Below are 23063 nucleotides of genomic sequence, written 5' to 3'. Positions count from 1 at the left end.
TACCACATGGAAGAATAACAACCTGTTACATGAGTAGACGCAGATATCTTTCTTGGACAGATGTCAGAAGCTGCACCAAAAAAAAAAGGTTACTGTACCTGTCTTTACAATATAGCAGTGGTTATAAGGCTAATAACTCTTGATTAGATAAAGAAATCTGGGCTTGAAGCAATAAATGTATGCATCCAATAAATACCCTGAGGGAAAGTAGGTTTTATATTTTATTCCAAAACCTTCAAAATAAGTTTCAAGTTCAAGAAAGTAGAATAAGCTTAGACACAATGCAAAGCATCATATACAGACGGATAAAATACATTTTATATATTGCAGACAAGCCATGGTGGGTCTTACATATGTACAGTATGTATGTAAACTTTTATTTACAATCTTTTTTACATTTACAAAAAGCCTTGTTTCTAGTTTTCTTTGTATATATTTATATTTATATATATATATATATATATTTATTTATTTATATATATAGAGATTTTTCATATACTCCCCACTAGCATTTGTACTACAATAATGAAAAAGAAAAACATTTACATATATGTCAATCCATTTTATCTTTTTATATTACAAATGTATTGTCATAAAAATATATCTCTGTACAAAAAAGTTTTTTATTCGTTAACATATTCTCTTTTCTTAGAGACACTCTCCCTCTGTAGTTACACACAGTCTGCTCAAGTCCGTGTTTCTTTACTGGTAACCCTTTTGGTGTACAGCAAGGTACTGACACTGGATCTTTGCCTTTTACTGTTTTGTTGTTTTGTTGAGGCATTCAAGGGCCATGGTGATCTCTGGTAGGTGCTATGGGTTCATATGTATTGAGTTTAAGTCTCATGTAGAGGCTAGTTGAGAGATTTAGCAGATTGACATTAAAAAAAAAAAAAATGAACACAGGACCTTTAATTAACTATGTTACCACAACAAATGGACAGGAATGTAAAGTATCTGGTATTAAAATGCTGTTCTCTGTAAATATTTTACTATGACTACAGATAAATTGGACATTCTGTTTTTATTCCAAGGATGACACATACTGGCAGCACAGATTTCTTTCCATTTCTGCACATAGACAAGAGGAGCAGTTGTGGAATTGCAGATATTGAACTCAGGATGCAAAGGTGGATAAAGTTTGATGCACTCAGTGAAATGAAATACATTCAGCAGTTTTTCAGCAATGACCCCAGTGATCTGATCACAAATCATGGAACTGAAATTCCACTCTTAATGCCACTTGTAGAATAAATTCCATTTAAGATCCATGCCTTTTCTCACTACATCCCCTACCACATGTTTGAGTCTCCTAGATATGCTAAAATGGGCTGAACAGTGAAAGCAAATTGCCTGTGAAACACAGCAGTAAGTGTGGCTTTAGCATAGCCATCAATATTCTGTGACAATGAAAGATGGGAGTTTATGAATGGTAGTAGATGCAGATTATGTCACACAGCCTGGCTGACAGATTTCTTGGGTTTTCAATACAGCACAGTGTGGTCTGTGCTAAAAAGTGACAGCCCTAGCTGCAGGAAGAATTGCTAAGCTTTAGGTCTCATCTCTGACTGCAAGGAAATTCAGTGAACCTGATGGGAACTCAAAGACCAGAGCTGTGGTGTGTTTCTTTATAGAAGAGACGGTGTGTAGCAGAGACCTCAGAGCTGTGTCTGGCTGATAACAAAAATGAACCTTGCATGAACAGAGTTTCTGTCTTAAAATATGCCAAGAGAGCCAGCAAGTAGCCAGCTTCTATAAAGAAAGGCTCAAACTCTTATAGCAGCTCCATCCAGAACTCACTGATCTTCATATAACTGCTCTGCACTTTCTTTCAGAACTTTCTGGACTAACGCTGATGGATTCAAAAGAAAGTATTTCTATAGATGTAGAACCCATTACATGAAAACTGCAAAATTACTGTCATGAATTTTTGAAAATGCCTTGTTCCCAAGTAAAAACTTTTCTCTCTAGCAAAACTAAATGAAGCAACACCATAAACTGATTGAACAGCTAATCTTAATTTTGTAATTTTGCCTTATTGTAATTTTGGTTGAATTTGAATAACTGTCTTTGGTTTATAAGGTGACTTTTTAAACTCCCAAAAACACACACGACACAAACACACAGTCAAGCAGCCAGCAAGCACATAGAATTCAAGACATTAATCCCTACACACAAATACAGTACCAATGAGCACATTGCTCATTTAGGAAGAGCAGAGAAAAAAAAGAGGGGTGCAAAATGGATGCTTACTCTGACATGATTAGTAAAGAATTGATTTTTGGGATAGTTAAACAAAAACTAAAGCTACTCAGGCTGGTTCATCAGATCGTGGGGTTGTACCAAGGCACTACGATGAACATAAAGTGCTTATAGGAGACCGGAGGAGGTTCAAAAACATATTAGTCTGGCCACGTAAAACCATTTCTGAATTTCTTGAGACTGAGCCCTTCTTGGTAAAAACAATCATAGTTGTGCGAGCTTATGCTCCTGTGATTATGTTTGCCCAATCTACGGCATACATCTACTTTTGCGGTTTCACCTGGGGAGTAGGAGCATCACGTCCTGTTGCACCAGCTAATCACATTTGTTTGTTTAATACTCAACACAGCTTAATAAAGTGTTATATAATGTGTGTTAAAAGTTGCCATGGGAGGAATGAAAGGTGGATGAAAAGGCCATTTTGAAGTAGCCTTAACAGAAACAGGAATCTAATGAAGCTATTCACTCTGCTGAAATATGTGGAGCGAATTCAGAACAAAAATAAATGAAATGCACAATGCGACAGGCACATAAAACTACAAGAACCATCGCCTTCAAGGTAATGTAAGTGCAAACTGCTCGTCTCCCTGTGAAATCTCCAGGGTAATTCAATCGTTTCCTTTTCCATCAATTCACGACGAGAGCAGGCAAGGGGCAATATTCTATCTGTACTGTCGAGATAAGCGAGAGCTTTAAAAGTAATAAAATTGTAAAAGCAATTACCGACCCACAGCGAAACTGATTGAAGGAACAATACAGTGATTGGTTTCAAAGACCTGAATTTCTGAGGGAAATTATGTACTATAGGTGATTCTAAAGACTTCATTAATAAACCTGTTGGTATGAAAGTTGATTGTGAATATGAATACATATATATATATATATATGGTAATTGCAACAAAGTGGTATATATATATATATATATATATGTACTTATATATATATATATATATATATATATATACATGCACAAACGTAGAAAAGCAAATCCATTCAAGTTGACATTTCCTGCTAATTTCCCACAGTATGAACACACACACAGAAAACGAGACATCAAACAGTGCATGGGAAATGACTAAGTTTGGATGATTCGGATAGCTTGTTTGGAATCAAACTTTATATAATTGAGGATCTGTCCTGTTAGTCATAACGTTAAGATGAATTCAGGGCTTGATATGGGTTTGACAAAGAAACAAGGCTAATTTCATGTAATTGGTCAATTTGCTGCAGTGAAATTCAAGCGCTATTCACCCCACTCAGTAGTATCCCCAGGATAGATATCATGGGGCCAGTAAGTGGTAAATAGCTGGAAGCAGTGTGTTTAAAAGCCACTGGGTTTCTGTCTTCTCATACATACATCATATACATTGCTGTGGTGGGGGTGCACAAAAGCATACATTTTTTAAATCCCCTCATCGGAAATGTCACTCAACAGTTGTACCTCATTGTCAGTTTAATGACAGTTCCCTCCTGTGTAGCACTTTCTGTATATATCACTCCTCTCCTCCTCTGTTGCCACAGATCTGACTATTAGCATTAGAGGCATAAACATTTTTTTCCATATCATATTTATCTTTTCCAGTTTAATGCACGGGTGTAATCAGTATGCCAGCGACCCTCCTGCTGTCACAGCTCTGAGGAAGCCTCCTGCAACATTTTCATGACGAGTGAAGACAAAACAAAGCACCACTATTCTTTTTCAAAGGGATGGAGCTGTCAGAAGTTAACTTGGAGGAAAAGACCTGAATATAATCCAGAGGCAACACATCACTGACTCATCCATTCTTCAGACTGCAGTGCCGTCAGTTGAACATTTCAATGGAGTTAGAACATGACCACACTTTGATCTTTGTTTTCCTAAGGCCAAGTTTAGGGAGCTCATACTGCATCGTGATTTCAGGGAAATACAGTGCGTACCACTTTCAAGCTGGAGAAACATATGAAGATGGATTCAGGAAAAGAAAGTCAGAAGCTGAGAGTCTGACATCAGACTTGCCTTTCTGAACAGAATGTGCCACTTGATAATCTGTTACTTGGTTCTATAGATTTCTTTTGACAAATGAATTAAAAGAAATGACTGATATGATGTATGATGTGGTCCCAAGGCATTTCTATATGCATGGAAATGTCACAGTTGCCATCCCTGATTTGAACCAGCCAATGTCTTTTTCTCCTGAAGTGCCTCAGAGCAACAGTGGCAGGATGGTTATAACCAGTGCCTGTGTGAAGCAAATCTGAGAGTACTGCCTCTTGTTTAACATTTTGATTTAGGTGCATCATCAGGGAGATGGATCTGTCTATCTACACTTTCTTTACAGTCTCTCCCAGACACAAAAATGAAAGGTGACTGCACATGAATCACTATAAACCAAAAGACAGAGGATGAAAGCTGGAACCAGAGTCTCACACTGACTTCGGGTTTAGTTCTCTCGGTGGATCTGTACATTGTTGCTAGTACTTGTTCAGATATTGGTGTCCAGAGCATCCAGGTAGACATCAAGAGATAGTCCTAATCTTGTTCCGTAACATTTTCTTAAAATGAAATGAGAAAAAAGAAGAAACTTGTATTATGTGCCTGGTTGAATCTTTCAGGGTAAAACAGACACGAGACATTTTGGGGCAGATTGCAGATGCTGCCACCACAAATGTGTGCAGAAATACACACATGGACACACGCTCATCTTCACTCACACACATACTGTATGCACATAAATTCTCTCTTCAGATTCTCACTAAGTGCTTTTTTTCAGCAGCACTGGCTACCTTGTAACCTCTGCTCTGGACACAGCTGCCACAGCAAGCAGAATTTCATCCCCACGTCAAAAAAAACAAAATAAAACTAAACTAAAACTAAACCAAAGGAAAAGGGAGCCTGAGTCAGGCTTAAAAAGTAATGACAGATTGTATCTCTCCAAACAGTGGCCTCCAAAACACACTGAACTTTAATTTATCCTCAGCCAGAGAACTGTGGCCTCTGATGAAAGCATTAGACAGCCCCGGGAGCAGACGGCTAGGGAAAAAAAAAAAAAAAGAGTTCCCAATTGCTCCTCACAATAATCAAGCACAAAAAAAGATAATAAATAAACTTCAACAAAATAAAATAAACCGATGGAAAAAAGAGATGTATAAAACAAAATGGTCCAAACAGTGTCTCTCAGACTCACACAGGCCAACACAGGGCTGTCTGCCGTACGGTTCATTTGCAGAGAGATCTCCGTTAGCTACAGGTCAATTTCTTGACTTTAACTTGACATTTGGGTTTAGGTGAAGGGCGGTTTGCTTCCAGCAGTTCTTCTGCTGGCTGCAGTTTTCTTGTGGAAGCTTTTCCTCAAAATATGGAACATGATCAAGAAACCATGTAAAGTTCCAAAAAGGATTTTGTTGTTGGCATTAGTTACAGTGGTTGTCTTCACATGGTTTCTTCTTTTTTTTTCTAATCTCCTGCGGGGTAACAGCCTTTTCCACTGGAGATGCTTGTTGAACGAATATCAGCAAATAAAAGAATCTTTGTCTTGCCCTCTGATCAGGGAGCTATAGATGTCCTCTGTTGGCAGAAAGGCGAAGATGATTTGCACTTCCACCCCTGGGGAAGATAAAGAGAGAAGAAGAGTGCATTCTCTACAGTGTTAAAAATACAGCATTCATTAATATAATCTAAACAAAGCAAATGAACTAATTCACTGATAGAGATGCACATCAAAGAATATAGGGCAGAAAAAGAGAAATCCAATCAGTGACTTTTCTATCTTCAGAAAAATTCTTGAAGGACTGTGTAACAGGTTTAGTATGAAACTAGACTCCAGGCATTTGAGTCTTGTTGCTTCAGCAGCTTTGAAGCCTTAAATGTGCGATTAGCTGAGGATAGCCACAAGATGCTAACTTCATCTACTTTCAGTGGAGCGTGGATCCAAGCGTGCTCAATGTTCTTACTGTAACCTAGAGCCAGCTGGCCTGGTGATGTGTGAATCTTACCTCTGGAGGAAGCAGCTGCTATACAGCTGTGCACACTGTGCTGACTGTGAACTCTGTCTCATTGGCCATGATGTCAGTGGGTTGGATGTTGCGGTCATACATAGGGTTCTCGAATGTGGCTCGTCCATTAGTGTTCTCATGGCCCACATAACCATTGAAGGGGACTTTGGGTCTTCTTCTGAAATGCAATCAATAAATATAATAAACAATGAGTTGTGTTCACATTAGGGCTGGGCAGTACTGTTTGTACTGTTACATACTCTGCTTTGGAAAAGTCACTAGCTGACTGACTGACTCAGTCATTATTACTAATTTATCTGTGTTCATGCTTATGGGTACAAAGTAGCTAGCTGCCTCATTTACCTTTATTGAATCTGTAGTTCTGGGGATATGTTCTGTTGAATATGCTCTGTTTGGACAGTTGTTTTTGATATATCTACCATTTATTCCTCAGTTTTTAAAGAAATACCACAGAGCTCTGGGAAGCCAGAGACCAAAAGGATACATTTTTCCTCTTTAAATTTTTTTTATGTAGTGTAGTGGGGTAGTAAATATCCTTCTGCTTTTGATTTCAATGGAATCAAAATGATTGTGATTTGGTCTCACTTGGCTGTCGCTGCACTGTCAGAGGATATTTGCATCAAGTTGAGTGTTTCTCAGCTTCTGTTTGCTGTGTGGCTGGGAGCTTTTCAAATCTCTTTGTATGGGGCACAAGGCTGTAAAGTCAGATCTCATTCACAGTGAACAGCAGCTGTCCCTGGCCAGGCTTTTTGACTCTATATGTTTGAACAAAGCACAACTCATAAACCTACTATTTTTATATGCGGGGAGTGTAGGTTTCACTCTGTACTACAGATGAAGTGATATTATTGTCAACAATATTCCTTTGTAGATTGAAAAAAACCCCAAAATATTTAAAGTTAATATAAAGTCAATTTTTTGCTTAAAGGAAATAAAGCATAGATTAGATTCTTATCTGAAAACAGCTGACTTTGCAAAGGTGGACTGACCTTAGACTAAAAATGTTTCCAATTTAGGAATGATTTCATTGCAAACAGTAATATTATCAGTGCCAATGTAATGCCATAATGTTGCTAGTAGTGTAAAATATTTTCATGATGTGAGCCTTACCTGTGTTTATAGAGGTACAGAGCAAAGCCTGCAATGATCATGGCTATAAAAGGCACTAGGATGGCTGCTGCCACTGAACTGCTGTTGGAGGCGAAGTTGTAGCCTGGGTTCTCTCTGCTGGGATCTAAACTCTCTGGAGGAGAAAAAAAAAGAAAAAGATGAAACATCAAGCCTTTAATGAAACATTACTTCAATACTAAATGATTCCAGCAGCAGAGATTATAATCAACCCCTATAAATAACACAGCTAAGACAGACAAAAGTGAAACTATCCTCTCAAAGTCCTGCCAAGAACTGAGAAATAACAGTAACTGTAATGGCTAAAAAGGACTACCAGAAACACTGCATTTGCAGACAAGTGACTTTTTTATTTTACATTTATTTCTATGCTTTATTTTTATTTTCCCTCTCGGGAACGTCAAACTCCATTATCCTAAAAATGACTCTTAATTACTGACATCAAAGGCCAGCAGCTATTAACTCATTTCAGATTTATTCTCTAATTTATGAAGATGTGTGTCTGCAGCAGCAACAGCGGAGGAGTGACGGCCCACCTGTTTGCCACAGAATGCCAAAAAAGCTCCAATAAAGAACGAGTGACAAACAAGAATGAATTCAATTAGTGTGTTCTGTGGTGTTTGCCAATCAACCTCCTGCAGGATGAGTGTGAGCGCAGAAACAGATGCACAAACACACCAGCAAACTGCACTTGCAGTTACGCCACCACTGAGTTAAAACTAAACAACATGAAAACGTTGACAAATTGAGCAGGATTATTTCTAAGACATCCAACCCACCAGACTGACATCTGTTTTTCTCACAAACACTTAAACACACATACACATGAATACCCTGGCACCAGTCGCAGTCTTTTGGATTAATAAGGAGCTGTTTGCTCAATCAGTGTGTTGTGGCAGGGCGGCGGCGGCGGTGGTGGAGGAGGAGGAACTGCACCTGCTGTTCAAGCACCTTTCTCATTACAGGAGGTTTCCACATCCACCCTGACTTTGTTCACACAAATTTTAATATGAATACACACTCTTAATCTATGTTAACGCCACATGCCTTCATCCTCAATTCCAAAATCCTGCTCATGGCCGACTGCTGATTTACCTTTACTGCTGAGTTTCAGTCTGTCTTTCAGCCAGTATGGAAGCCAACCCAATCTGGGCTATGTGTTTTAAAAGCTGTTAAATTCCTGTGAAATCTGTTGCTGTCTCTGGCATCAGCAAAAAGACAACGGCAAGAGCACTAGCAATATCAATCAACCACTTATGTGGATTAGATAATATATAAGATCAATGTCACACATGAGGGAATGAAAAATTTGCATTTTAAACATTTCCTCAGTCACAGGTCACACAAACACATGCTTTCACATTTTTCAAGGCATAGCATCTTTGTTTGAACACGGTGAGCCACAGGGATTAGTGAGCAGTTCAGACTTCATGAGAAATGATAATTTAATAAACAACCACTGTTTTATTTATTGGGGATCAGATGATGCTACAATGTGTCCACTCAGAAGTGAGCTTAAGTCCAATTTATGAGGTTTTCTAAAAACCTGAAATAAAGATGGCAGAATAATGACATTTATCCATTCATCCATCCATAATGTACTGCGTATTCTGGCACATCCAGGGTCACAGCAGGACTGGAGTCAATCCCAGCTGACATTGAGTGAGAGGTGGGATACACCCTGTACAGATCACCAGTCTATCACAGAACTGACACATAGAAAAACACTCACACTCACATTCACACCTACGGACAATTCGGAGTCACAATGTAACCTAACCCCAAACCTCATGTCTTTGGACTGTGGGAGGAAACCCCCTGCCGGAACGGGGAGAACATGCAGACTCTACACAGAAAAGGCCTCAGGTTCGACTGGGATTTGGAACCTTCCTGCTGAGAGGAGACATTGCGAACTATTGCAATGCCTAACTCTCCTGTAATATTTAATGTTACAAAAATGTTCTGTATCTTTTAGTACATCATTGAAATTTTTGCTCATTTGCAATTACTATTTCACATCATTTTTTAAAATTGTTTCCTCTGTTTAGACATATAGTATCATACTGTAGTGTAACAGTCGGTACATGTAGCAGGAGTACTGTGAAATGGCAACACTCAAAAAGGAAAAGAAAGTCTCCAGCTTTTAAATACTTAAATTTCCAAATTTCTAGCATTTTGCTCCCTTGCACCAACTAAAATCCACGTCAACATGCTACGAGTGAACTTTACAAATCGGATTTCCCTTATTAAACTCAGACAAGAGAATGCATACAGGTGAACAGAATCATGAGGAAAATGGGGCACACACACACACACACACACACATACACGCAACATATATATAAATGCATCACTGCTATACAAGTCATATCCTTGGAGTTGGCATATATGTGGGTAAATTTTTAGGTCACATACTAGAAGCAAGACATATAAATTGCTGCAACCTCTTGGAAAAAAAAAAAAAACTCTACACTGTGACAGCATAGCTGAAGCCACTGAAGGCAGCAAAAAATGACACTCAGCAACTAATGGATTTTATTTACTGTATCAAAACTTCAAGATGTGGATTTGCTTGATATGGCAAAGACTCCACATGCGTCAACACACAACCTCCCGCAGGAAAGACTTTACAGTGAAATGACTGTGTAGCTGTGTCGTGTATGATTGTAGTGTGTGCGTATGGATGTCACTTCTGAATATTAATCATGCTTGTGAACTGTGTTCTGCTTCAGTTGGGGTTTCAGCCACATTCTCCAGATGTGTTTTTACATTTGTAAATGGAAATGAATGAAAAATGCAACAAAACAAATTACATGCTGTGAAGCACTTGCAACTCTACTTGAGGCCATGTTTTAAGTGTTAGAAATCCAGACAGAAAAACAAACAAAAAAAAAAAAAAAACAGAAAACACAAACATAGTCTTACTATTTGGGCACTGTGGTTTATATAACCAAGTGGACAGCTCACTCACCCAGTCTCTGGAGACCAAATTGGCCAAAGCCTTTTCCTCTGACAAATCCCTGGTACACAAAAGAGTTGGATGAAGAGATGTAGGACACCTAGGGAGAGAGTGGAATTGAAGACAGACACTTTATGTGTCACATATAGGCTTTACAAAGGAGCGTATCATCAAAGTGTCAGTAGCTGGTGAACGCAGAAAATGAAATATTGTGTCAAAGGAAATGTGAGGCGCTCTTATAGCTGATATTTAATATGATGCTTGGCTGCTCAAGAGCACAAACACAAATACTCACACGCAAGTATGTTACACAAGCGGAATAATGCACTTTGCACAAGACAGGTTTCTGTGCAAGCATAAGCATCTTGTAAAACGTGCACATAAAAAACACACACACATATATACCGTGACCTGCTTTTTTAATTATATCTGGAGTGTGTGTGTGTGCATTAGAGGTGCCTGAGGTTGGGGGATAATCTGTGAGAGAGGCATGGAGGGGGTCTGTCGAGTCCTGATTACCAGGCAATGATTTAACTGACATTTTAATTAAAGAGAAAACTCTCAGTGGGCCCTCCATCTCCCCATAGTGACAAGGTTAGTGTGTATGTGTGCTTGTGCATATTTCACAGTATAGGGTTGTGTATGTGCGTTCCTCTGTGTGAGTGCGATGTAACATCTTTGCAGTTACAAAGAAAGGTGTTGTATTGAACCTGACCCTGGACTTGCACTTACATGTCCGTCTAGGGCCCAGTTGTCTATTTTGAACTTGTTGACAAAGATCTCCACAGGGCCTCTGATCTGGTGGACCTGTAGCAGCAGCTGAGCTTCCTCCCTCTTGTATGTGCCTACAAGAAAACAGGGTTTACAGTTACTTTGGCGCAACAGCCACACTGAAGCCACACAATAGGATAAAGTGATATAGAAGTGCAGCACAGCTACAATAGGAGTTCAAAGGCTAAATCTGATTCATTCTCTGATCAAGTTGTGTTGACTCTTTCTGTTAGAACTGAGTAAAGTTTAAATACAACTATAACCTCTGTAGTAATATAAGCATAAACATATCAGCACACATGGGGAATGTATAGATCGTGCTCATTTATTAGTTTAGTCATACATAATTCTGTGACTATGACAGTCAGACTATCACAGGAGATGAAAAAGACTTTGATCTGCAACATGGCTTTCAGTCAGCCACTGCTGTCTCTTTCATTTGTCCTTTGTGAGTCCATATTGTCTAATAAATATAACTGTCTAATAAATGCACCTCATTTAACTTGTCAATGTTTAACTGTTGGCATTGGTTAATGCCAAAGGAATGGAGTGAACACATAGAGAATATGGCTGGAAACGTACAACATTTTTGTTATTTGTTACTTGTTTTTGACACCAAAACCAGTAATGTGTTAGTTTTGTCTCTCAAAACATTCTGAAACATGAAACTTTCTAAATAAGTTACATATATACATTTCCATTTGTTTAAACTCAAACAGGTATTAATAGCACAGCTGTTGGGAACTTTTTATTTGTTAGACACAATAATGACACCAAAACATAATGTTAGTGAGGTCTGAGCTGGTTTGTGAATCTAAGACCAATGTTATATTTATAAAAGTTCTGTTGAAATATGGTTTGAATATTTAGGATTTACAGCATTACAATAAACCAACCTAATTTATTACGCAAACATAGCAACAATGTATGTATCAACAATATTAGTTTCAGACTCTCTGCACACAGGTACAGAGAAGTGAAATGTCAAAGCCATTACTGATGTAAATATGTGTCTTAATGATCACAGTCGCACGGTGATTATGCCACAGGGGAAAAAAATGTCTGCTGTTCCGAAATAGCAGAAATGATCTTCTCCATGCAGAGACAACACTGATTTTTCACTCCCTCTTTTTTGCTCATTTGAGTTTATATGACCATTGAATAGGACCAAGTACATGCATCCTCTGAAACAAAAACCAAATCAAAATTTAAAAGGGTAATACAGCGTGTGTGCATGTGAGAGACTTTGTTCTCTGTTTTTGGGAAACCAACCTGCCAGTTTGAGTTCTACTCCACTGTGGTCTATGAGTGTCCCATTGACCCGATTGCTAAAGGGTTCAAAGGCAGTGATGCTGAGCATAGCTGGCTGCTTCTTCCCCAGGTACTCATAGGATCCCCTCCAGAGAGAGTTCTTAGCAAATACACCACCAGGGACTGAAAGAAGAAAAAGGGACACGGCAAGAGAAACCATTATTTTTTTCTCTTATGCAGAAGTGTTGCACTTTGACTGAACATGTCTACTAATATAGTCAGAAACACAAGAAGGAACTGTCATACCTGGCAACTTGGAGGGTGGCTCCTGCACTGTACCCACTGGACTCTTACCACTTGGACGATTATCAGCTGGAGTGCATAAAAACATGACATTAACTAAAGAAAATACTTAAATTTTTCCAGTGTATGTCCTAGAGAGTAAAAAAAAAAAAAAAAAGATCAGGTTTTCACTGTAAACTCTGAGGTATGTGCAGTAGAAGGATGTCACTATCAGCACTTCCTGTCTGCCTCCACATGTAATAACTGCTCTGGTGTCCAGAGTCAAGGCTGTCCCAGACAGCCTTGACTCATGCATTGAAAAGCAGCCCTGCTGTCCCTGTGGGGTGACTGCTAAGTCAGAGAGACACTTTTGCAGCTTCAAGGGAAGGACTTTAATAATGTCTTACTGCTCACACGGGGCCGCAGGGCTACACCACCATAGTAAACATACACCCACACACACAGACAGAGTGAAGAGGGCTTTACACACAACTACAAACAAAGACAGGTATACTGATGGTAGTTTATGAGCATAAACATTATCTTAGATAAATGTATACAGACACAAGCAGACACGCATGTACACATGCACACTCCCCCAGTCTGCTACTTTATTAGCTGCCAGTCTTTTGAGCTGCCCTTCCATCACTGTGCCCACAGGCGCTGTTAATATCCTGTATGTGCTAAGGCTAGTTCTCTTTCTTGCCTTCGCTCTTAATGGCACGGCCTTAAAAATACCCATCACCCTCTATATTTCAGCAACAGCTTGGCATGGAATCTATCACAGGATATGGCCCTCTAGTACATCTTTCTCTTTAAGCCATTAGCATTCGTCTACCAGGGATAATTGTGTGTCGATGACTCTATTATTTTCCTATATGTATTTAGGCCAATGCTTCAGGGTGTCTTAATGGCAGTCTATTTGTCTGGTAGACCTTGTTAACGCTGCCTCACCATTTACAAGAGGTACTCCCGCTAACCTAATCAATGGGATGCATTGGCCTAATCAGGTTTTGTACCCTAGTTAATGTTTCAAAGTGTGTGCGTGTGTGTTTGAGCCTGTGTCTGTGTGTGTAATTCCATGCAGTGTAATTGTGTGATAGATGGCCCATCCCACCCTGGCATGTGTCTGAGAATAAGCAAGTGTTAACAGTGCTATTCATCAACATTAGCTGAATCCCCACTTTCCCAACCTGAATCACCAGTGAATCCTATGCCTGTACAGACCCCAGTGGTTTTAATAAACACAGCTAATGGAGACAATGTATTATAACTATGAAGTGTTTTAGGTGTTTAATACATCTCTGTGCCCCCCTGGGGAAATGCATGGCCATGCGCACACTTCTGTAGTCTTATGACTTGGTTAATGAATATATATTTATGCTTTTTTTTGTGCGCACCAGGGCAGATGGTCACATACATGTTGCAGTCACTCTAGTCACAAGTAATACTTCACAAATATGTCATCTGCCAAAGCAAAAATGGTGCATGTATACGTGTCTTTTCACATTTAATGTCAGGTATTTCTTCAGGTTCCCTTATAGATGTGATATAACCATGTTTATACCTGCACAGAGAGGTGGTTTCCCTGTCCAGCTCCCATCGGATCTACAGGTCCTGTGCTCTGATCCCCCAGCCAAGTAGAAGCCAGGCTGACATGTATAGATCAGCGTGTAGCCAAGGGATGGCAGTTCAATGGCTCTCACATCAGACTGGGCTGGCAGCTCAGGCTGGCTGCAGTGATGGGCTGTAGAGGAAAGAGAGAGAGAGAGAAAGAGAGAGAGTAAGATTAAAGAGACCAAAGAGAGCAAGAGCAAGGTTTGAGAGAAATGGGTTAAAGTTGGGATCAGGAGATGAGCAGGGAGAGGGATCAGAAGGAGCAACAGACAAAAATGAAAATATGGTGGAGGGAAAAAAAGTGAAAAAGACAGAAAAGGTGGTGTTGTGAGTTGAGAGAAAAATATATGGAATATGTATGTATACAGTTTTGAGTAACGCAAACATTTGCACAAGGTTATATTCCCACTTAACTATGCATATGTTTTTGCACTATGAACAAACGGTGTGCTTACCAATGCACTCAGGTTGAAAACCACTCCAAGTGAGGTTGGGCAGACAAGTGCGGGAAATGGAGCCCTGCAGTAAGTAGCCCTTTCTACAGCTGAAGAACACAGTGCTGCTTATCTGAAACAGGAAACACAGGTATGTGTGAATATGTAGGCTGGATAGAGAACATGAAAACATAACATCAAGCTGATTATGCACAGACAGTCATTTTCAGAAACATTTTAATGAAGTATTTGATACCTATTTCAAAACATCCTATATCACTTGACCTGTTTACGTTCTAGGAGCTCTTAGTCAACTATTATATTATCATGAGTTTGTAGAGCAAATGGTTAGTGGAAAAGTGATTTGTAGCTACTCGTAACTATGGCTGAGATAGGCCATACTGTTACTAATATGACTGTAATGATTATTGGGATAAAGAATGGTCATCATGTAGGGGACAGGTCCATCAGTATCTTGGTCATCTTAAGATCACAGATACTTTAAGAGGGGTCATTCAACATTTGTTAGAGTGTCATTGAAACTGTAAATAGTTTCATTGAAACTGCAGTTTTTCTTAAATAAACACTTTCAAGCTTTGATTGGGTTTTTCTTCAACATATGAATTTAATTTTCTGTATGACCACATATTCATACCTGGTAGCCTTGGCTGTTGTTTTGGTTTCCAAAGAGAGGTGTGCCAGGGTCTCCACAGGTAGTGTGAGTGGGATCTGAAACATACACACAACCATGCAATTCTGTGTTAACTACACTCGTGTTAAAGCTGAACTAAACTAAAGATTTCAATCTGTACAGTCATCATCAAATCTAGAAACTGAACAAAAAACTAAAGGAGGGCAGTCTATTATGGAAAGCTATAGGTGTTGCAAAAGATTCTATGAAGCAGTCGCAATAGTCGCTACATAATCTGAATGAGTTTGTACAGCTTTTGAACAATTGCTAAACAGGTTGATTGATAAATGATGCATAGACAGTGGAATTATTGATGACTGGCCAAAAAGAATTTTTATTTATCAGGTTTGCATGGGTGGATATTGGACAGATTTAAACCCCAGCTTTAAATACCATGATGGACCTAAGGTTAGAACAGTGCATTTGATTTTATCCACAGTTTCTATTTCTGACCTTACACTGTGATTTCCTCAAGTGCTGCAGTATCCACATTTATATTGCGTATCTCAGATGCTATTCAATGCTTATTCACGGGTGTTCACTCTTCAGTGCTTACAGTTTGTTTATTGCAGGAAAGAACATTATTTATGACAGCAGAGGGCCAAGACAAAAGTATGCAGTTTGATACTGGGGCCAGTTTCATAAAGCGGCTCATTTCACAGTCTAATGTTGCCAGACCTGCACTTTTCCACACTGTCATAAAAAAACAAAAATCTAGCAGGTCACCTATGCAAGAGGGTTGCGTGCCACTCCAAGTGCCATCATACTGACAGTATCTCCTGGCAGAGCCCACCAGGACAAGGGGAGGGTAGCAGGAGAAGGAGACAGAGGAGAGATAGGTGAATCCATTGTCTTCCCTTCTCCCCTGGGCTGGCATCCCTGGGTCTCCACAGAACACAGCTGCAAAGACAAAGAAGAGGAAGAAATCAGTGAAACTGGAGTATGGGGGGATTCACAAACTATGCTGTGTTTTAATTAAATATTTTCCAAGTACGTATGTAACAAGAGCTACATTGGGTAGCAGTAAATCAGAATCAGAGAACAATCCATCACATTTAATGTACAAAGGAATTACAGCCATGGTGCCACTTACGGAAGCACTGTGGTTTCTCTCCACTCCAGCTGCCGTTGCCCTGGCATGTTAACACAGTGGGCAGGGACAGCTGGTAGCCTTGGTTGCAGGAGTAGCTGATGCTAGAACCCCAGGTGAAATCTGTACCAACAACCTGACCATTAGGAATGGCTGGTGGTGGACCACATACGATCGCTACACAGAAACAAAGAAGCATTGAATTTTACATATTGGTTTCACAATGATGTTTTTCAGATCAAGAAACCAGCAGTAAAAATGCTGAAGCAAACATAGTTCAGAAACAGTTTTAGAGGCCAGTGGGGAGTTATTCTGTAATCCAAACACAACTCCCATCTGTTATAATCAGCATTCATCCTATAGGACTGTACCTTTACAGAGTGGTTTGGTGCCGTTCCAGGTGCGGTCTTTGGTGCAAATGAGAGTGGAGGCCCGGTCAGCATCCATGGTGAAACCAGGGGAACACTGGAAACTGACTGTGTGGTTGTAGGTGAAATCATCTCCTAATCTCACCCCATTGGCTGGAACTCCAGGATCACCGCAGTTGATTACTGATTTTAAGAAAAGTAAGAACAAGTAACACTGGGTGAAAGGGCGCAACAATGACAAGAGATGAGAGTTGAACACAAGGACAGTGGTAGAAAAGAAGTTTGCCTGGGTTAAGAAGACACGCACATAATGAAAAAAAAGACTGATACTATTTGCTCATTATGTCTGAGTCTTGATTTGATTTGATTTACTTTACAAATCAATATCAGACACTTAGTATGAAATACAAGCAAGTAAACAAACTATTTAGAATGGCACACTGAATGGAGCCTAGGAGTTAATGAACTGTTATATGTACTTGACCCGAGCAGTTCACCTCACAGACAAAAAGCAATGTAGTTGACGTCTTCACAGCCAATTAGCCCTTCATTCATTTACAGACAACCATGTTTAAATGATGTATTTTTGCTGTATACATAAATATTAATTAGCATGCAACTGATGGACTGTATAACCACAATCATACATAATGTGTCCTAAGGATTTTTATGTGAACGTGTCCTTGTAAGTTGGTTGTCTCCAGTTTAGAGGTTTTAGGATAAGGAGAGACTAAATCCTATGATGGGTATTCCTCTACAGCACCTCCCTCAAGTGCCAAAATGAACCACATTTTCTCCTTGATTATGCTTTTACATCCCGCAGGGAAAACTGAGTGATCGAGTAACAACAGTGAGAATTCCACTGTGTGACTCAGAAACTCTGCCCGAAATTAGTAAAAAGGAAAATTCAGGGTACCGAGCAGCAACTTAGGCTAAGTTGCCTTGGAACAAAAGGTATAAATACATAGGATAAACATTCCAGCAAAATTTCACAGTGGGGCAATGAAACTCAGCCTCTTGGAAATATAGTATCACTTACATTTCCCACTGGGCTGGGAAGAACAGTCCACTGCTTTGTTATATGATACTGTGCTAAATAAAATTAAATCACAGTAAGTAAAAGTATGTTATATCTAGGATACCAGTTTCTTTCTTTAAGGACAATTGAAATTATTAAGCTATAAATACTCCTATTCATATCTCTCTTTCTCTAAAGTGCACCAACATACACCCCTTCACACCTTTGAGTTTCTGAGTTCTGAAATCCATAATGATTCTGCTTAGGTTTTCCATTCAGAAGAAACTGGCTTTTTTAGTGACCTCTATTTGCTAGGGTCTCTTGCATTTGTACAGCAGCTGTGTGTCTGTAGTAAGACATGATTATAAATGGCTGTCAGTCAGGTCTTTGCCGTGTGAGTGGAACATGCCACAAACTAATTTCCTCCTAGCTTCCTGAGCCAGGGCAATGCTAAACACATCTGCCATTACAAGCGATTTATGTGTCTTCCATGCTCTCCTGCATTTTACTGCATGGCATTAAGTGTCATGTATAATATTACCATTTTAAGCTGTATTCCCTTCTCTACAAGGCTTAGATATGTATTCTGCTGGTGTCAGAACTATTCACCAGCTTGCAATTGGTAAACCATTGTAGCAAGACACAAAAAGATGAGGCCAATAGGTAGAAATATGCAGAGAAAACAGAAACACATTCGTAGATGGAGTATACATTTCCATTTAAATCCGGACAAGGTAACAACTACATATAGATACACTTTGGCTCTATTGTCTGTCAGAGCTGTTAATTACCTGAGCACTCGGGCATGTTGCCAGTCCAGGTCCCGTTCACAGTGCAGTGTCGAGTGAGGAGGCCAGTAGAATAATACCCCTCCCTGCAAGCATAAGTGATGGATCTGGAAAATGTTAGGCCATCATGAATCAGGATCTGGGCATTCCGTGGAGTTCCCGGGTTTCCGCAGGAAATCACTGAAAGAGAGAAAAAGGATAGCAGCAAAAAAAAAAAAAAAAAAAAAAAAAAAAGTTTAGGTAATTTTCATTTAGAGTCCTAAGTGACCCTGAGGTGAAAATGTATGTGTGTGGCATGGAGTGGTGTGGGGATTGATGAGAGTTTGCAGAATATCACTGCAGACGTCTTCATCTTGGCATTTTTGAAAAGATCAGAGACCGAAGTCTGAATTATAGATGAAAATCTCTCCTTACCCCATGCTTTGGTTATTTTATTCCTTATTTCCATCTATTTCTCTATTTAACATTTCCACCTATCAGTCTTCATGCTTAAAACATCCATTTATATGTTTTTACTTAGTAATGTTAAAACAGTTAAACTTGCATATAACATCTAGCCAGTGATAACTAGAAGGCGATTAATTGCAAACAAAGGTCTTGAATGTCTTTTGAGTATTATCAGGCAATGAAGAAGGTGTTAATATATTCTGCAAATGAAACCCAGTGTAGGCTGGTTTTCTACTACATTTCTTTATACTCCCACACATCTGCATCCTCACTTTGTTTTCAGTTTGTTTTCCCTTTCCCTCTGGTTTTCATCTGTCCACCCTACCACCAACCTTCTCATCTTCCCCTGTGTCCTACTTCATAAGTAACTTTGCTTTGACGTACATATCCTTTGCTCAGAAAATCCCTTGGTGTCTGTCCGGCCGCCAGCAATGGTTCAGTTCATTATAGTCTCCAGCTTGCCCCAGGCCCTCAGAGCCCTGTGGGCATCGCCCTCCCGTAATGACCAGATGTGGCCTGGCCCTTGAAGTCTGTGCCAACCGGGAACAGGTGGGGAACCTCGGCTAGTGGGCATACCACACACCAGAGAGGGAATGACACAAAGTGAGGAGAGAAATTGTGGTGGTGATGTGGGAAGAGAGGTTTGTGTGTGTCCGTGTGTGTGAGGAGGGGGTTTTAAGAGCGCAAGTGAAAACAGCCTGGGAGACAGGATGAAGCTTCTGGAAATAACATACTAAATACAAGGATGAAGAAAGAAAAGGGCCTCGTGAAGAGGATGAGAAGGAAAAAGGCAGGGAGCAACAAATCTCCTACTTGAAGGTGTATAAAACCTGTATGTGTGGTTTTATCATTTTATTGTCGCTAGATGAATGAGAAACTACCCAGCCATCTTCTCATGTAGTATCATTGAGACTACTAATACTAATATTATAATTAAAAAACTGATATGAAGCCTGATATGTAACGAAAATAGTAGTGTGCCATGAATAGCTTCAATGATATTGTTCAGCACAAATAAACCATTCAAAAAACAGCTATTAATCCAAATTAAGTTAATCTCAAACACTTCATGCTAAAATGTTTCTAAATGCTTTTTCTGCTGCATGCAAGTTGTTTGAGCGTAGCAGAAGAAGAGTTGGATTCTGTTGCAGCGTTAATGACCAATAGACCTACATTGGTTGCACAAGCAGAGCACATAACTAACTTAAAAAGAATAACTTTTTAAGTGTCTGAGGGAAAATGGATGCAATGTTGCACAAGGACAAAATTACACACTTTATTCTGTTGAATCAGTAAAGTAAAGATTCTCTGTTATGTCCATAATTCTCTCTTGTTAAATCACTTTTACATTCTTGTAAACAAGACATGTAAATTTGCAATGTGTCTTTCAGTTAATTTGAAAAGGCAACATCTAATTACACAACCAGTGACTGTTATTAGAGTATTAACCAAAATCTGAGTGAAGAACCGCTTAAAATGTTCATATTCTACAATTACTAATAATTAGGTAACTAATCTAGAAAATTATTTGGGTGTCTAATCCTCTTCAAATAAAAATATGTGTACGCCGGTTTGTAAAACTAACGCTGTGATGCTAATTGCACAAACTTTTCAGTAAAGAAAGCAAAAAGGGAACAAAATTATCCAAAATTTTAAAGGGTGTCCTTGTATCCTCAATATTTACACAACCCTGTATTGAAAAACAGATGGATAACTGCTTATGAGTTGGAACGAGGATTATCTGTGGATCAGACGGTGTAAAGGACGCTGCATGCAGTCAGACTCCAAGCATCCAAGAAAAGCAATACTCACAAAATGGCACATAACTGCACAATTAAACTTTGCCAAAGAACATGAAAAGAAGTCCGATGAATATTGGCAGCACGTTCTTTGGTCAGATTAAAGCAAAATAAATGAGTTTGGATCAGATGGAGTCCACTATGTTTGATGTGGACCTGACCAGGACTACAGTGCTGACTGTGTAGTACTGACTGTGAAAGACATGACACTGGGAGTGTGTTGACATGGGGCTGCATGATTGCAATGTGTATAATCAAATACTGACTGAAAAGATGAACGTTCCCAACATGGCAATAATACCTAAAACCCTAAAATCTTTTTTAAAGAAGAAAAAAGTATCAACTATCAGCAGGCCAAGTACGCCTCCTGACTTGAATCCAATAGAGCACCTCTTGAATAAAGTGGAAGGCAGAGCGGCAAAATCCCTCCAGCAAAGAGCAGTTGAACAGAATCTGAGAAGATGGACCGAAAATCTGATTCGTACAAGACTGATATCATCTATGCCCAGAAGGAACAAGTATGTCATCGAAAGTAAAGCCAGAAACACAAAATACTAAAAAAATAAGTGGCTAAAGGGTTTTACCACCCTAAAGCTCATAGCCACAGGTGAGAGTTGGAACCTAAACTGCCTTCTATATTTAGAGCTTCAGCACCCTCTGCACAAACTGTAGGATGGATATCATACCAGTCTGCCTACCTTACTTTACAATCATGTTGTAAGACTCAAACATTTATATAGTTCTTGACTCAGGGGGGGTCAACCTTGAGATTTTGTCTGGAAAAATCACAAATAAAATTGCTGATAATGCACTGACCTTGTGGAGTACAGCACACACTGCAGAGTCAGGTATGTTTCACTAAGTATGCATACACAGCACCTGTGTCTGTTATGTAAGGATCAGATAGCTGTCAGCAACAATCCCACTACCCCACCCTACCACAGGACATGACAGCTTTGTCCAAGTTCATGAAATGCATGCATTTTATGAGGATGAAGATATGAGGAGACCATGATGAAATCCACGTGTCCCATTGAAAGCAAAGTCTCCAAGCACATTTAAAAAAACGTCCCATGTAAATGCTGAGCATTGTGTCGCTGCTTTGCAAACAGCGCAAATGTGTCCTGCATCCCCGGCTATCAAACTGAAAAAACACACAGTTTAGGAATTCCTTACCATGACACTCAGGCTGGGTGCCCAGCCAGGTCCCATTGGCCAGGCAAGTTCTCTCTGGTGACCCTTTCAGCATGTAGCCAGGCTCACAGCTAAAGCGCACAACACTGCCCACAGTAAACTCTTCACCCAGGCGGATACCGTGCACAGGAACACCTGGATCTCCACAGAGCCCAGCAGCATCCCCTGAAAAGATTAAAAAAGATAAATGTGACAAATGAGCAGGAGGATGGTGTATATTTTTTACGAGTTTATTGCTCATGTGGAGAACACACACTTTCCACATGAGTGGTGTTGTCATATTAAAACATAATAGCAATGTGTTTAGAACAGGAGCACAGATCCCCTTCTGAGCCTAACCAAAAACAAAATAATATTTCCCTGCCAGGCATGACTGGCTTCCCACATACTTTGAGGTTCATTATATCTTTTTGTTCCACATGCAGAAAATGTACCAAGTGAGATGAGTTTTCATTTTATTGGCTTGACATATATTTTGCAGACTCCTATGCCCTCCATTTAAAAGAATCTCAACCTGTTTATGGCTCTCGCTCCTCATTTTACAAGGTGCCGGTCAACATAACTTTAATAGTGCGTAAGTAAAGTCATGCAAATCTTTAAAATCTTTCAAAAAAAAAAATTTTTGTGTTTATTGCCTGTTGAAAGAACACTAGCAATCCTGATGTATGACTTGCGACAGTAAACTGTAAGCCAGCTATTTTATTGTCACACGTTCTGCAGGTCTGTGTGTGTCCCTCTGTCATTGCATGTTTGTGCATGTGGATATGCATTTGCATCTATGGACACCCCCCACAGCCTTGAGTGATTATAGTTTTAGCCCTGAAATGAGTCACTGAAGAGGGAGTATGGAGGCTGACGTCTTTATGGCACTTTATAACCCAGCTGAGGTGTGGGTGTCCCTGTCCCTCAGACTAATATGAGCAGATTAAAGCCGTTTTATGGGGGACACTCTCTGTGCCCTTGAGGCCTCA

At 39.6% G+C, this 23063-nt stretch overlaps 1 protein-coding gene across 1 annotated transcript in view; it reads right to left on the bottom strand.

Annotated features, from left to right (window-relative positions):
- Nucleotides 1-5421: 5421 nt before the first annotated feature.
- csmd2 (CUB and Sushi multiple domains 2) overlaps nucleotides 5422-23063 on the bottom strand; it is a 198949-nt gene continuing 181307 nt past the window's right edge. Inside the window, exons 58-72 of the mRNA XM_026299974.1 lie at nucleotides 22075-22257; nucleotides 18656-18832; nucleotides 16850-17029; nucleotides 16482-16655; nucleotides 16115-16288; nucleotides 15353-15426; nucleotides 14719-14830; nucleotides 14214-14393; nucleotides 12671-12736; nucleotides 12386-12547; nucleotides 11075-11187; nucleotides 10355-10442; nucleotides 7366-7498; nucleotides 6235-6412; nucleotides 5422-5845 (exon numbers count right to left, since the gene is read on the bottom strand). Of these exons, the coding sequence (XP_026155759.1) occupies nucleotides 6253-6412; nucleotides 7366-7498; nucleotides 10355-10442; nucleotides 11075-11187; nucleotides 12386-12547; nucleotides 12671-12736; nucleotides 14214-14393; nucleotides 14719-14830; nucleotides 15353-15426; nucleotides 16115-16288; nucleotides 16482-16655; nucleotides 16850-17029; nucleotides 18656-18832; nucleotides 22075-22257 (1976 nt within the window). The 3' untranslated portion in view covers nucleotides 5422-5845; nucleotides 6235-6252. The remainder of the gene's footprint in view (nucleotides 5846-6234; nucleotides 6413-7365; nucleotides 7499-10354; nucleotides 10443-11074; nucleotides 11188-12385; nucleotides 12548-12670; nucleotides 12737-14213; nucleotides 14394-14718; nucleotides 14831-15352; nucleotides 15427-16114; nucleotides 16289-16481; nucleotides 16656-16849; nucleotides 17030-18655; nucleotides 18833-22074; nucleotides 22258-23063) is intronic.

This window comes from Mastacembelus armatus, chromosome 11 (genome assembly GCF_900324485.2).
Source record: "Mastacembelus armatus chromosome 11, fMasArm1.2, whole genome shotgun sequence".
NCBI classification, from domain to species: Eukaryota; Metazoa; Chordata; class Actinopteri; order Synbranchiformes; family Mastacembelidae; genus Mastacembelus; species Mastacembelus armatus.
This window is presented reverse-complemented; position numbering and strand designations above follow the sequence as displayed.